Consider the following 16,259-nt stretch of genomic DNA (forward strand, 5'->3'; position numbering starts at 1 on the left):
AATGTACGTTCTGTAATGACATGTAACACAGCGTTTTGGGAACTGTTTTCCAAGCGCAGGCTGAACTTCAGAAGAATTTTGCAACTTGCCATCTGCTTATACAAGAGTGTCTGTATTACAATGAAGCCAACACGGAGCATTGTAACATCATCATCACCATCATCATCATTATTAAAATTTCTATACCGCCCTTCACCCAAGGATCACAGAGCAGTTTATAATATAAAAACACAAAAATGCATAACATAGTAACAAAAACTAATACACCCCCCAATTATTATTATTCTTTACTCTCATCAGCAAGAAGCCAATAAAAAAGGTACAAATTGTTTGTGTTTCACGTCCCTGGTGCCAACCACCTGACTGTGTTCATGTCAGGTGCACAACACTGCTGCTACCTCTGCAGATCTTATGAAATGGCATTCCACCTGTTGTTACCTTTTTGGGAGGGTCACAAGGAGAAGGGAGTTGCTATAATTACACATAACCCCAGATATTGTGTAGAAATGGCATTCTGACTTGTCCAAACTGTTTTTACCTCTGCTTATACATCACCTGTGAGAACACATTTAAAAATTCATTCAAGCGGCATTTTGAAATGTAACCCATTCCAGTGTTTTGTTTTGTTTTGTTTTGTTTTGTTTTTAAAGTCTGTTTGTCACATGAGGCAAATCTTGCTCTAATAAACTATATAGATTACTCAGATGTTTTCTTTCTTCCATTTCTGAATACTGATGCACAACAGTATCCAGCTCTCAGATTTCACGTTCATAGCATATGAATACTTACCTAGGATTAAGCCCCACAGAATTTGGTGGGACTTCCTCCAGGTAAAGCATGCATGTGATTGGGCTGCCAGAGTCAGTGGAGCATAAGGTATGATGGATTCAACCTATGCCATTTGAACAGGTGTGGGAGAAAGAAAAACAAAACATAGCCAAATGTGGAGAGGATGGAGCAGAGGAAGTTCAGAAAATGGAGGTTACAAAATCCAAAGGCTGGGAAACTAAGCAAAAAGTGATCGTCAGGAAGCAAGTAGCTAATGAAGTAGGAATAGATGCAGAGTTTACAACAGCAATGCCGGGTAAGAAGGACTAACCAATCATGATTGCAACAGAAACTGGCTAAGAGTGCAGTACAGTGGTGCCTCGCAAGACGAAAAGAATCCGTTCTGTGATTCTCTTCGTCTAGCGGTTTTTTCGTCTTGCGAAGCAAGCCCATTGAAGGATTAGCGAATTAGCGCTATTAGCGGCTTTTAGCGGCTTTTAGCGGCTTATCGGCTGATCGGATCAGTTGATAAGCAGCTTAGCGGCTTAGAAAAAGGGGGGGAGGAAAAAAAACCATCAGGAATTCACAAGACATTGTCGTCTTGCGAAGCAAGCCCATAGGAAATTCATTTTGCGAAGCACCTCCAAAACGGAAAACTCTTTCGTCTAGCGAGTTTTCCATCTTGCGAGGCATTCGTCTTGCGGGGCACCACTGTAACTGTAGTATCAGCCAGGAGGAGAGCTCTCTCTCTCTCTCACACACACACACACACACAGCCCAGAGGAACAGTAAATATGGATAGGTATGAGTTTATAAAGGATTACAAGAATATCTGCAGGAAATGGGTTAGTATGATGGACCCTTCAGAAACAGATTGCAAAGGCAAAGGCATCATTTCAATCCCGTTTCGAATTATTTGTATTTGGCCACTCTGGAAGAAGTGAAATGCCATCAAGGATGCCATCAAGGAAGTGCCAAGTAAAAATAATGTATATAACAACGGACATGTAAGAAGATAGGAGACAGATATTCTGCATTTTAGACACCTGCTGAAAACTTCTCTGTTTACTCTGGTCTTCCCCAGTTGTATTTTGAGTTTGCAGAGATACAATCTACAAAAGAAGCTAAATTACGCTTCATAGTTTTTATTTGATTGATCTTATATTATTTATTCTTATGTCCTCTTGTTCACCACTCACAGATATTCTATATTAAGCATTTTATACATTCTTAAATATCAATCTTGGTCTGGTAGGCAAAGGGAGTGTGGAGAATGAAAGTGAACCCAGCATGCAAAACAGGCTTCAGAAGGAATGGGAAGCCCCGACACTGCATGTCAGACTCCCATCTGGCCATTTTGCCCTGACACAGGCTCACATTGTCTGCCATTTCATTCTGTTTTTTTACTCTACCATTTCACTACCTGAAGTCATGAAGCTAATGCCAAAGCAGACTCTGTGGGGCTTATTCTGGCCCAAGGGCTTTAACGCCGAGAAGTATCAAGTGGTGGAGTTGGTCTATGTCTTGGTCGTGCTCTTATGTAATGAGATTGAACCAAGTGTTTTTTCCTTCTTGGCCAACCAATTAAACACATAAAGTCATGACAGGCACATGACCTACAGCATTCTCCTACTGGGTTACCTCTACAGCCAGTTTCCGTAGCATTGTATGGCTAAGACACTGTATCTGCCATGTTCCTAAGGAGTTAGAAGGTTTTGTAAGATGTTTTAGTGGCATCCCAAAAGAATAGCCAATTTCCTTACAGAATAGAGTTTTAAAAGTTACATCTTACAACTAACTCAAACTATTCATAGAAAATAATAACTTCAATAAAATAGTTTATTCTATCTAGATAAAATACAAAGGTGGGGAGGATCTGGCAGGGCTTGTGTCACCCCAGAGCTACAGCAGCATATCCTCAACAATATTACAACGGCTACATTTTTTTGCATTTAACCAAGTTCCTGCATTTCTGAAGAATTCCTTTTTACTTCCTTACCCCAGTCTGTGCCGTCTCCTGAACTTCTTGACTCTCCATCTCCTTCATCGGATGTAGCCAAGAAATCAAACTCCTTCAAGGCCTCTTCAGTATCTCGGTCTTCACTGCTATCTGATAGCACCCTTTTCCTCACAATCTATGAAGGACAGAAAATGAAATGAAACATTTGTGTCTGTATTATTTCTACATATCCCTGAACTCGGGGGGGGGGGGGACAGAAGAGAAGGATATATACATCACTGTTCATTTTAAATCTAACTTAAATACTAATGTACTATATAATCTTTAGAACACTAGGGAATTTAATCTAATTTAATCAAAGCTGTGTGTAAATTGTAGAGGAGGAGGCCAAGCTAGGCTTCTTTTAATTGGACAGGAGGTAGCAATACAGTATTAGAATACCATTTATCAGGCCGACTTGCAAAAATGTGCCATGATTAAATCCTTGCATTTGCTCACACATGATTGGAATATATGCCATATCATGATTTTTAAGATCCCATCACTGAAAGTCTTGTTCTATGATTAAGAGTTCTCAGCCCACCGTTGAAGTGTCCATGATTGTTCTCTCTCTTCCATCAATATCATCATCTTCGTCCTCATCACTAAATTCTGCTGCAGCATTTTCAAGGAATTTAAATGTCTCTAGCAGCGAAGCAGAGTCTGTCAAATCTGGTTTCCTAGATAAAAATTAAAATAGCAGCAAAGGGTTATTTTGTCTGTTTTTCTCTCTTCATTATGTTTAACAAAGCCAAACACATAAAAAATATAGGGAAAATGATATAATTCTCCAATGGATCTGCAATTTCTTTTTAATATATAAATGTTCTTATTTATTTTCATAATAAAACCAAACATTTACAATATAAAATTTGGCATCCATGTCATTATACACAGCTTTGGTTTGAAAGAGTTTTATCATTAGTCCAAGTGATCTCTGTGTGTGTGCTACTGGAACTTCAGTTTCACATTCATAAATGTATATTGTGGTGCACGACAAAAACTAGAACGAGTCTCATGGCACCATAAGGACTAAAAAAATGACAGTACACACTCTTTTATAGACTACAGCCCACTCCATTCAATGCACAAAGCATAACTCTCGGTTTGAAGGTATACACACACAAGAAAAGGGAAAAACTGTAAATGTTTTGAGCTAAATTACAATGAAATATAAAATGTATATTCTGATAATTCAACTAGAACTTAAATGTATGCAAAATATGCAGTGATACTTCACCACAGCAGCAATTGGTTGATTACTAAATACTAAATACTAAAGACTTTAACAGCTATTTCTATGAAAAATGACGGTGAAGGGGCCTTTTATTACATTCTGGGCTGGATCCAGAGATCGCATGAGCAGAGTCCCCTGGTGCCCCTAAAAATGTGCTCAGGAAGTTAGAATCCCCTCTTCCTCTTTCTGTGAATAGCAGCCTCCACTGGATTGCCAGCTCTTCCATTTGCAGAAGGCTACCTCTTGATCCAAACTCTTTAAATTTATTTACCACACTTCGTTTAACATGGACTCCACTTGAGCAAACACTTTGAAAAGTGAAAATTTGAAATTATCCACTTTTAGAACACACACACACAGCACCACTACTTTTGAAAATGAGCATATATGAATCCACATTTCAACAGACTAGCCAACCACTACTAATCAGCAATATCACAATTCTCACATTGATACCTGAAATTGTCTTCTTTTTTCTTGAGATTAGAAAGCAATGTCTTCACTGATATAGATAGATGCTTAAACCTCCAGTTTCTAGATTACTACTTGGGACAGTGGTGAGGGAGTGTTTTGGGTTTTTTTTAAAAAAAGAAGCAACTTGCTGGGTTTCAAGATTCCCAACACACGGTGAGCGGGACCTTCTTGGACAAGAATAAAATAAATGAAGCCGCAACTGCAGCTCCCCAAACACCTAGATTTACTGATACTTCCTTCAGGTTTTCCTAAAGAAACTAATTGCTGTTTTCTTCATTCACTTAGTAACTATTAAATACATTTTCTCTTATCCAGATGGTTGTATTGTTTCTTTTCCTGAAACTATGAAGAAAGTTGAGAATAAAACACTGCTGGGATCCAGAGTTTGTTATTTTGTTCTTAAATGTGCACACTTTCCAGCTACAAGTCTCTCTTATTTAACCCGTCACTTGATTCCAATTACTAGTTAAACACTAAAATGAGAGAGGATTCATTATTATTTCTACACTGCATTTTCATTTAAAATATAGCTTCAAGCATACTAGGAGGCTGTGTGGGTAACCAAGGCAGTGCAGACAAGCAATTTTTCATTATGCAACAAAAGGCAGTAAAACAAGGAAAACGGGCCAGGTCATAATTAATGCCATGTCAGTCAGGGTATAGAAAAATGTAAAGGAAAGTTAGCAAGGCTACAATTTTTAAAATCTGAAATTTCAAGGAAAAAAAACCCCATGCATGTTTGTCAATATATTAATAGGGCCAATAGTGCAATCCTATGCTCAAAAGTGCATAAGATTGCAGCCTAAGTGTCTCAAAAGTTCTGGAAACATACATTCAGATTTAACTGTAAGCCACCCAGAGAACTTTGCTATTGTGTGTCCTATAAATGTCATAAAACACATTGCCTTCTGTGGCTAACTAGCACCATATTGTAGAAACATTACAATATAACCTTTTTCAGAGATATATGAATATTTCTGCATGTGGTGGCAGAAAATAATTAAAATAGCTGCCTGCTCCTAAGTCATGTCTGCTTGGAATCTACGAATTGGATATAATATTTAAATGGGATTTATGCACATGCAACCCTACACACATAATTTTAGGGGTAAGGCTAATGCCAATGAGACCCACATACATTTGAGGTTGAGTTTAGGTAAAGATATCTATGTGAACATGAGGCAGTCCAGGGAAGTGATAGGTGCACACAAAGTGATCCTGTTCTCCACTTTATGCAGACTTTACACACTGGCAGGTATGCATAAATGGTGGACATGAAGCAACAGTCATCATACTAACACTGTTAAAGCGAAAATCTTGCTAAAGAAATGATATTCACTGTCCCATACAAGTCTCAAGTGATGAACACATTCTGAATTCTTTTATACACACTGCCCAACAAATTATGCAAATATCACATTGATTAATGCAAAATTCTTGTAAAAATGCAGTTAAAGTTTACTGCCCAGATAAACAGAAATATCACAATGTGCAGAATCATAATATTGAAAATCAAAAAACATCACACAGTAAAATCCAAGAAGTATCATAAGGTTTATCTTTTAAAAGTAATAATCATATGACATATACACTTATTCTTCTATTACATACTTATGAGTTACACAGAAAAGGGCTTGTTACATCTTTTCTATACACCTTCCTTAGGTCTTATCTCAATTTTTTAAAAAAGGATTTCAATTCTATAGTTTCTTTGTCTGATGAAGACTTGAGGTGGAGAGTAGAGACAGCACAACAGCAGAATCCCTAAAACATCAGAAAGGGCGCAAATGTGGAAGAGACTCGGATTCGGCTACAACTTTTATTATTTGTGCTTTAAATCAATTTATAAGCCTAAGTGCTGATCAATATTCCCAATAATGCTATGAACAAGAGCACCCCTTCTGGCATTTGGCAAATCAACTTTGTGATGTCACACAGTCAAATCTAATTGTCACATGATGTCATCACTAAGACCATTCCATGTGAGATCAGGAAACATGATCTTCACTTTGAATTGGGTTTCTGATGCTGCAATGCAGCTAAATCTGATTGGCTAAGTGATGTCATCACATTTACAACATGATTCTTGACTGGCTTTTGGTCAGTCCCAGGAACATCAAGTGGCAGTAATAAGGGCAAAAAGCCCCAAAATAGCAATATAGAACCCTAATGTTCTGCTCAAAGAAAGTGGCTTTCCCACTTCCTCCTGCCTTGTGACCTCAGAGCACACTTCATATTGTACAAGAATCTGCAGCTACTGGCCAGGGTGGGCGAGATCAGCAGAAACCTATGTCACTCCTTGGGCAACTGGAAGTGTTTTCAGCTCATGGAAGTTGTTTTGTTTTAGCTGAACCACAGGCAGCAAATAACAGAAGGAAGTGTGGAACCAGGCCTTCAGGGTGGTGGCACCTACCCTTTGAAACTGCCTCCCGTTACACAACAGAGAGGCACCATCTCTATCATCTTTTGGAGCCTATTGAAGACCTTCCTTTTTTCAAGGTTTTAATCCCAGTCTGTCTCAGATTTGAAATTGTTTTTATATACAGAATTTGTCTTTAATTAGTTTCATTGTTGAAGTTCTCATTGTGAAGCGTTCTGACATATTTTATGGGAAGTGATTCATAAACAGAATCAATTAGATAAATGAAAATAATATATGCAAAGCGCTAGTCCTTGGGCATGTTAGTATGAACTGGAAAATACCTGGCACAACCCTAATCTTAAAATGTAAGCTTAAAATAAAATCAGTCTCTGCTTTCTAGAACAGAGAACTTTAAAACCAACATTACTATTACTGCAAGATCCTTTAGCAAGTTCCGATATTTGTGTACATTCAGCTTTACCATGAACCTCTTGGAAGGAATTCCAAGTTGGAATTGAGTCAACTAACAACTTTTATCAATTATAAAACTCAATTTGCAAGACAGTTGAAAGGTGCATTTTCATGAAAAAAGAAGTAAAGCATTTATTGCTTGAAAAACACCTTAAACATATTACCAGATAAGATTTACAAATGTTTACAACAATGCTTCAAAGTCAATTTGAAAATCAGAAATGTTACATGGGCTAGGCTTTATTACTGCACACTGTGCATCAGATAGCAGAACAATGCAGTTCCCCCAACTTTTTACTTAACTTGCAAAGGAAAGGTAACATCATTAAACTAAAGAAGCAGGTATTAAAATGAGAACTAACTGGTACCCCACGCAAGGCTACACCCGGTTTCATTTGTTTTTCTTCTGCCAGATATGTTAATGACAAAGTGCATCTTTTACATCCACGGCAAACACTGGAAATCCTAGATGTTAATACAAAGGTTAATTATTTTAGTGTCCCCTGCTGAGTTCAGTCATGCTGAGCTGTGGTACTTATCTTTCATAGCACCAGTGTGCTGATCTGAAGTAGTGAACCATTTCTTTCAGTAAACATTATGAAACATGTGTGAGTAAGATTATAACTGTCAAACTATCAAGATAATGTTTCCACTGATGGATTCAATATCTTCCAGGATACATCCCAAGTCCACATGATGCTCTTGAGTGCAAAAGTTTTCACTGGGATCTGTACATTAGCAAATACATTGACTTGCATAAAATTGTTCATGGACAGAACAAGTAATTCTTCTTTAAGGAAGCATTATGACATTTTTACATCACCTTAGAAAGCAGCAAATTTAAAAAAAAATGCTCTTGAAAATGTTTTCTTGCCTTTTGTTATTTATCCCTGCTGATTTAGAACTAGTCTCATAATAGTAAATAAGAACACACTCTTATCAACAGAGTTGTCACCAAAGAAAAATAAAGAATTCCACAGGAGTGGAATCCCCTGAACCCAAAGTTCATATGAACAATTTAAGTCTTTTCTCCCTCCAGTTGCCATCCAAATCTGCTCTAAACCATCAGCAAAATTACTAACATACATTGTGAAACTCAATTGTTGTGTTTACAGTTTGGGATGCAAGCAGCATGTTACATCTCAGGACATGACACTTCTTTCAAGACTTGCATAATATCTGCTTAGAAGAACAGGCTACTCACAAACCTAACAATGTCCTAAATTGAGCTTGATGTAACCTACTACAGTACTTAAAAAAAAAAAAAAGGAGTCCACTAATTTTCCTAGACTAAGCAAATTTAGTTGCTTAGATTACAAGGAACAGAATGAAAAATTCAGCAAATATACACACAAAGTTGAAATGTAATAAACTGGTGCAGTATATGACACCACTGGAAAATGTACTTAAGTACATTATGTTCAAAAGCATAATTTTTACCACTGGAAGCATCCCACTGTCAAAAGCACTTACCCAATCATCACCTTTTCTTTAATCTCAGCATCTGTGCCGTTCACCATTGATTCTTGGTTTTTGTCATTTTCCCTGTCTGGACCATCACCTGAGAGACCCAGTAAAGTTCGTACCCGCTTTGACTTCACATCCAGTATGGTGTCAGTGTATCCCACCTCTTGCAGATATCTGTATATATAGAAACCATGTCAATTGCTCGTGAGCTCTCAGCAAAGATGTTACAGTCAATCGCCACAATCCACCCAGAATCAACCAATAGATTGTGGTAAGAAGAAGAATGTAGCTGTGTGCTGACACAACAGGCTTACAAATCTTCTTGTGCCAGTTTCAGAGGGGATTGTCTCTTGCAGTACCAGTCTCTACAGTCCCCAAGAAAGGCAAAGAGCTCTGCTGTCTGCATATACACAATACTTTATTCATTATACTTGCCAAAAGAAACAAAAGTTCTCCGTGCATTTTCAACCCATTTTTTTTCATAAATACAGTTACTTTTATATAGGCAACTCTTTATAAGAAATTTTCCAAAATCAAAACCAATGCCTTACCAAAGCGTTCTTGGCCATTGGGCAAGTTTATAAGAATTTGTGTTCTCTCTACTGTCTATTCTACCAAACAGCATTTCCTTCTAGCTTCCCTTCTCACATGAATACTGCCTTACAATAAAGTCAGAAATTGATTAAATTTGCTTTTAATCTTTTTGCAATCCTTAAACTTTTGAGCAAAAAGGTTTCAAACATTATTGCAATGACCACAAAGAATAAATATTGTCATGCTTCTGACTTTCCTCACCTGTCACCTAGCCCTGCTGGTCAGTTCCAGTAAACTCAAGGCTCTTGGTGAAAGGAGTTCCAGTTCTCTCAATCTAGAACCAGAAGTTCCAAACAGGAACACTTAACATGGGGTTTTCAAGTGGGGAGGAGTGGAATGAGCAGCCTTCCATACCCAATCCTTATTGCTATCAGGACAGCGCAGAACTAATTTAAGAACCATCCTTCAAGTGTGACACACTTTAACCCCTCCCTATTTTTCTCATCACAAGCTATTCAAGTTTTAATCAATACCTCATCCTGCCTTCGTTATAATTTTGCTATCTATCCTCAGGGAAGAAGCATAGCTCAGCAGGAGAGCATGTGCTTTGTCTGTAAAAAGGTCCAAGGTTCAGTCCCAGATAGGAAAGACGCTCATCTGAAACCCGTTTTTAGGTCACTTACTGTCTGAGTAGCTGTCGTCCTTGTTTCCATATTAGCTGACTAGTTGGCTGTGACTGAACTTCAGTTTCATTCCCTTCATCTGAAATATTAAAACCAATATAGTTTTGAAACCTGCTTTTCGTAAGCAGTCTTGTACATTATAGCATGCTTAAAAAAATAAAATAGTTACACTCTCTTAATTATTTAAATCTGTAGAATAATGTACGTTTAATTCCTATATATCTGTGTTTTTGCAAGGATCTATACAACACAGGAGAACAAATGCAAACTGTACATAAGAATTCAGAACAGGAACATAAAAAGTTGTGATAAGTTTAACAACAGTATACCTTCTCCACCTGTTCACAAAGTGTCACATTCCCTCAAAAAGAGAAAGAAACCAAGTTGCTTTCGGTAATGAGGAAATTTTGAAACAATGGGTGCATATGCAGCATGCCAGCACAGGAGAATACTTAGCTACTAAGTATTTTCCTAATGTAACTTTCCTTAAATCTCCCACTAAGGACAGAAGGGCCAGCAAACTGTTTGTTAAGAGAGCACAAGAATTAAAACCAACGATAAGCATCCTCCTTAACATTGTTTTATATATTATGGGTCTGGCAGCATACAGGTGGTTTAATTTTAAGCCAAGAGGACAACAGCCATGAAGGCTAAGGTTAAATTTAGACAGACTTAATTGGAGAGAGAGAGAGAGGGAGATTTGCACGTGAAGAGACAGAGGATGTGCAGGGCCAGTAGTCACACCCAACCCCTCAAAGCCTTCTATTACATGCATATTAGACTAAGCCAATACATTTCACAAAACGGCAGCTTTTTCTCTTTTGCCAAGTCTCGTTTTCCTTCACACAAATCAACCCTTACCTGAATCATAGTTAGGAGGCTTCATGTCTCCCTGATTCAGCTCTGTTCCATATTTTAACTTGTGGTATTTAGCTCTATAAAGGAAAAGAAAAGGAGTAAATTAGTGTGTGAAAATGCTACCTGTCCTTTAGAAAGAGGACATGAAAATATTTTGCTCCCACTTGTTTCTTCAGTGTAAAATACATGCATTTTCCCTAGAAATGCCTTCTCTAAATCATTCTTTTTTAAACATCAGAAGCATTATGAGCCTTTGCTGTTGTTTTTCGTCATTCATATATGCTTGGCATATGAATTACTAACAATGGGCAAATTAATCTCACAAGGCCGGCTCCTACTGAAAGGACCAGTTTAGTTTGCCAAACCTGCAATCTAAAGACCTGAAAAATCCAATCCAGCTGTGCTTACCAAGTCTGCCAAACATGCAGGAGTTGCTGCCAAACCAAGAGACATAAACAAGCAATGCTGCCAGGAAAAGCACTGAGGCAGGAGCTCTCTCAAGGAGAAGGTTCTAATCTCGCACTGACCAGAAACATAACCCAAAAGGCCTACATAAAAATATGGGTATTGGGGTTTTTTTTAGTACAGTATAGTACTTAAGGTATGAAAGTGAGTGAGACTGATTGTGGGCATGTATGACATATAAAAAGATGGGTGTCTTTTAAGGGATATTGTTACATTTTAATCTCCTGACAATGTTAGCACTGAAATACACGAGAGCAGCTTTGAAATGTACTAGAACAGATATAGTACTGCAACTTGCTGGAGCATCCTGGGAGCAGTGCTCTGCTCACAGAAACTCTGGATCCAACACAATGCATAATAATTTATCAATGTGTTACTCACAAGACCAACAACATAGGGCAGAATCCAAAGAGCCATGCAGCTACTTCTGTGCTCTCATGGAAAGTGAACTTTTAAATTAAACAGTTCCCTCTAATGGAACTTGAAAATTACAGAGGCAGTTTATGACAGCATCACAATCTGCTGCTCCAAGTCAACATTTCTATTTGGTTAGCTCAAGTCCACAGGCTTGCTGAAAGTAGCTCTTTGGGTCACAAATTATAAAGTGTTTATAAAAAAACAAACCACTTCTAGAAATTGTGTCCTTTATGCATCTTCAAAATATTCAGTAAAAGCAGTCACCCTAAATGACCCCAAAGGAATTGGTCAATTTGAGAGTTCACACAAGCAATATAAGTTTCCTGCCTGGAGACCATCTGAACATAACTGCTAACTGTTTGTCTATCACAGAGGTAATGCCAGTTTCAGTTTGGCGGTAACCAGAAAGCAGCAATTTTGGATATAAATGGGAATATAAACAATAAACTAAACCTAAACTAAGCTATATTAGAGCATTCTGGGTTTAGGCATTAGAAAAGATAGAACAACAATACCAAAGCTTGCACTTTCCTTGATTGCTGCAACTCAAAGTTTTCCACAACACAGAGATAGACCAGTCACCTAACAATCATGCAAAATGCAGAACTAGCCAACATCCTGGAAAATGGTGGGAGACAGGTGTTCAAATCTCCGTTCATCCATGAAGTTCAGTAGGTGGCCTTGGCTAACTCTCAGCAGCTCCTACTTCAAAGGGTCGTGATGAGGGGGGAAAGTGTCCCCCTCCAAGCAGCCAAGAAAGCTTCTCCCAATGGTTATAGGGTTCTGTTGAATGGGGTGGACTATGGCACGACGAACTGAGGAAGGAAGTGGGTATCTGAAAACTGGACGGAGCACCTTCTGAAAGGTTTTGTGAGGAGGACATTTCTCTGAATCCAGCCCTAGTTTCTGGGAAGGAAGCAAAGTGCTCCACACTGGGCAAAAGATTCCTGCATTGCAGGAGGTTGGACTCGATGTCCCTTGTGGTCCCTTCCAACTCTACGGTTTCTATGATTCTATTTTTTTCTTAGTTATTTCCCATATCACCTGACAGCTTGTGTGCTTTTTGAAGCCTTTTCTGGACTGGTAATTTTTTAAAAGTCTAATTATGCCCTAGGTCTTTTCCCAAACACAGTTCAGCTGCAAGTCAGCAATGAGCAGCTCAACTGACATCAATATAGCAGTTCAATTGATTTATTCTGATACAGGATGCACATTTGTCAACACTGTCTTATAAACAAGTGCACTGGTCAGCTGTCTGGCTTAAATGCACATTAGTAATTTATTTGTTGACTTTCCCATCTTGACTTAGCCTCTTCTCATTTTATTGTGGATTTTAGCACATCAAGATACTTGTAAATTACATTGTGGAAATTAAAATAACTGACTGATTCCTTACATACCATATCTATATTTTCTGCATCTTCAGACTGACTATTCAACGCTTTCTGTTCTTCTCGGTGCATTTAGTTTACCAGACATTTTTAAAATAACTTGACACATGGGCTCTGCTCCCTCTCTCTCATCAGGAAAGAGTTTAAGTCAAGCCTCACGGATGGGCAACAATATTAATATCTATAAAGTTAAGTATGGCTGAGGTTTTTGGCAAAATTATATTTTCTGCTGAACAGTTTGGAAAAGCCTGCACTTAGCTACAGGCTGTTTTGTGGTGAAGGCATGAATAGAGACTGGAAGGTCAGTGTTGTTGCCTTTCCAAGACTGAGAAGCTGTTCCTATACTCACAGTTAACAATTCAGGGTTTAGAAAACTGGCACATACCTTTCTTGTTTAAGAGCATATTCCAGCATTTTTATTCTCCTCACTAGATCCTTCTTCAAATTCTCTTGACCTTTTCTTTCCCCTTGAAGAAAGGCAATTTGGGCCTGAAAGAGACAATACTTTACATTGCAGTTTTCAAAGGAAAAAACCAACTTGCTTCTCCAAAGACATTCCAGGACAATTTTGCAATCTGAAAGTTAAGCCGTTCTTCAACATGTTACATTGCAAAATAGAGGGTCTGCCCACTTGTAACCAAGCAAGTAACAGTACCTCAAGCAGTGGCAATGCATACACTTCCCACAGCAGACCTCACATTCTCTAAGCCCTGCCACTTACCAAACTGACATGATTTTCCCTATAGAAAGATTGCTGAGGAGGTTTGATGGCATTTGAAGATTAAATGGTAGGAGTTAATATTTTACTATTTTAAAAGGAAAATAAAGGAAAGGAGGATTTATTCCTCTCCCCCCCCCATATATTTGAAGGAAGATGTAATACTTAATACAAATCAAAGATGCACAATAGGAGACCTCTTTTCAGAGTAGGTTTATAGGAAAAGCCTTCACATGATGCAGTCACTATTCTAAGAAAAAGCAACTGAGTCCTAGCACACAGAAAGGTAAACGGTGGTATTATAATGCCACATGGTCAATAGTTTTAGGCTGTGTCCACACATTTAAAGCATATGACTTATGCCAAAGAATCCTGTAGCTTACCCCTCACAGATCTACAATTCCCTGCACCCTGTACAAATTACCTTCCCAGAATAATTTGGGAGAAACCATATGCTTTAAACATGCTTCAGATGTATGGTGTGCCAGCGGCTGTAATCACCATACATGGACTAAACCTTAAGCGTTGGTAAGGTAGTTATTAGCATGGGAAGACATGGTTTAACTGCAACATGACAAGTAGTGCATCAGTGATAAGCAAGCTTCAAAGGCTTTCATAAACAGCTGTACAGTGTACTGTGTATCTCTGGCAATAATGAAGCAAACTGTAAACCCAGTAATAAACTTTTTTTAAAAAATAGCAGGAGGAGGAAAAGCTGCAAACCACAATATAGAAGGCTGGCCTAACCATCAAGTGCCTGGTTGCGCACAAGATGCCTAAACCAAATCTGACTTTAGTATTTAGTACTGTATTTGGTATTTTAACAGAAGGAATGCAAACTGAAATGTACTAGGACTAACAGCCCCTTAAGGTTGTTTTGCAGCCACTCCCAAGGCTGCTCGCGACATTCCAGTTTATACACACACCCTAGAAACATTACCAACAGGTTTTGCAAAGGCTTCTTGGCTATAAGGTCACCACTCAGTCAGTTGCAGCAATTCCTAAAGGCCTGGAAGGGGGGAAGGGATGGAGCAGGGATACTGAATTGCTTTAGTCACTGCGTGGGGGGGGGGCAGGGGAGAGCATGTCTTCTCCTTTTGTTCCAGTCCGACCTCAGTCAATAATATCAAAGGTAAAATATACCTTAGAATCTCTCTCAGCTCAGTATTGTAGGATGAGGGTGGGGACAGAAGATTTATGGATCCTAAGAATTTCAGAATTAAAACAAAGGTTTAAAGGGCAAAACAATCTAACCAAGTCTCGTTAAAATTTCATTTATTAAAGCACACATGTGTTTACAGCCCAAGCTTTAAGATCCAGCATTCCTTATACAGTTCATATAATCACAGAATTGTACAAGGGTCATCTAGTCTAACCACTTGCAATGTAGGAATCACAACTAAAGCATCTCTGACAGATGGCCCTCCAACCTCTGTTTAAAAACCTCCATTGAAGGAGAGTCTCTTCCACTGTCAAACAGCTCTTACAGTCAGAGAAATCTTCCTAATGTTTACTTGGGCTCTCCATTCTCATAGTTAGAATAAACTGGTTCAGTCCTGCCCTCTGGAGCAGGAGAAAACAAGCTTGCTCCATCTTCCATGAGAGCACTTCAGATATTTGAAGATGGCTATCATCACCTCTCTATCTCCTCCTGTGTGAGTGCCTGGAGGCGGTTGGAGGATGGATGGCGGCTAACAGATTGAGGTTGAATCCTGACAAGACAGAAGTACTGTTTTTGGGGGACAGGGAGCGGGTTGGTGTGGGGGATTCCCTGGTCTTGAATGGGGTAACGGTGCCCCTGAAGGACCAGGTGCGCAGCCTGGGAGTCATTTTGGACTCACAGCTGTCCATGGAGGCGCAGGTTAACTCTGTGTCCAGGGCAGCTGTCTACCAGCTCCACCTGGTACGCAGGCTAAGACCCTACCTGCCCGCGAACTGTCTCGCCAGAGTGGTGCATGCTCTAGTTATCTCACGCTTGGACTACTGCAATGCGCTCTATGTGGGGCTACCTTTGAAGGTGACCCGGAAACTGCAATTGTTTGAAGGTGACCCAGAAACTGCAATTAATCCAGAATGCGGCAGCTAGACTGGTGACTGGGAGTGGCCGCCGGGACCACATAACACCGGTTCTGAGAGATCTGCATTGGCTCCCAGTACGTTTCCGAGCACGGTTCAAAGTGTTGGTGCTGACCTTTAAAGCCCTAAACGGCCTCGGTCCTGTATACCTGAAGGAGCGTCTCCACCCCCATCGTTCAGCCTGGACACTGAGATCCAGCGCCGAGGGCCTTCTGGCAGTTCCCTCATTGCGAGAAGTGAGGCTACAGGGAACCAGACAGAGGGCCTTCTCGGTAGTGGCGCCCGCCCTGTGGAACGCCCTCCCATCAGATGTCAAAGGGATAAATAATTACCTGACAT

The 16,259-nt window shown here is 39.3% G+C and overlaps 1 protein-coding gene across 4 annotated transcripts in view; it reads right to left on the minus strand.

The window, feature by feature from the left end:
- The window catches only part of STRN (striatin), a 55,337-nt gene that overhangs the window by 29,316 nt on the left and 9,762 nt on the right, over positions 1-16,259 (minus strand). For all 4 annotated transcript variants that reach the window (XM_083496838.1, XM_083496837.1, XM_083496840.1 and 1 more), the window contains exons 2-7: positions 13,512-13,615; positions 10,857-10,930; positions 9,996-10,074; positions 8,785-8,952; positions 3,312-3,447; positions 2,768-2,903 (exon numbers count right to left, since the gene is read on the minus strand). In XM_083496838.1, the coding sequence (XP_083352964.1) occupies positions 2,768-2,903; positions 3,312-3,447; positions 8,785-8,952; positions 9,996-10,074; positions 10,857-10,930; positions 13,512-13,615 (697 nt within the window). The remainder of the gene's footprint in view (positions 1-2,767; positions 2,904-3,311; positions 3,448-8,784; positions 8,953-9,995; positions 10,075-10,856; positions 10,931-13,511; positions 13,616-16,259) is intronic.

The sequence above is a fragment of the Podarcis liolepis genome, assembly GCF_965112155.1.
Source record: "Podarcis liolepis genome assembly, chromosome: 3".
Taxonomy (NCBI): domain Eukaryota; kingdom Metazoa; phylum Chordata; class Lepidosauria; order Squamata; family Lacertidae; genus Podarcis; species Podarcis liolepis.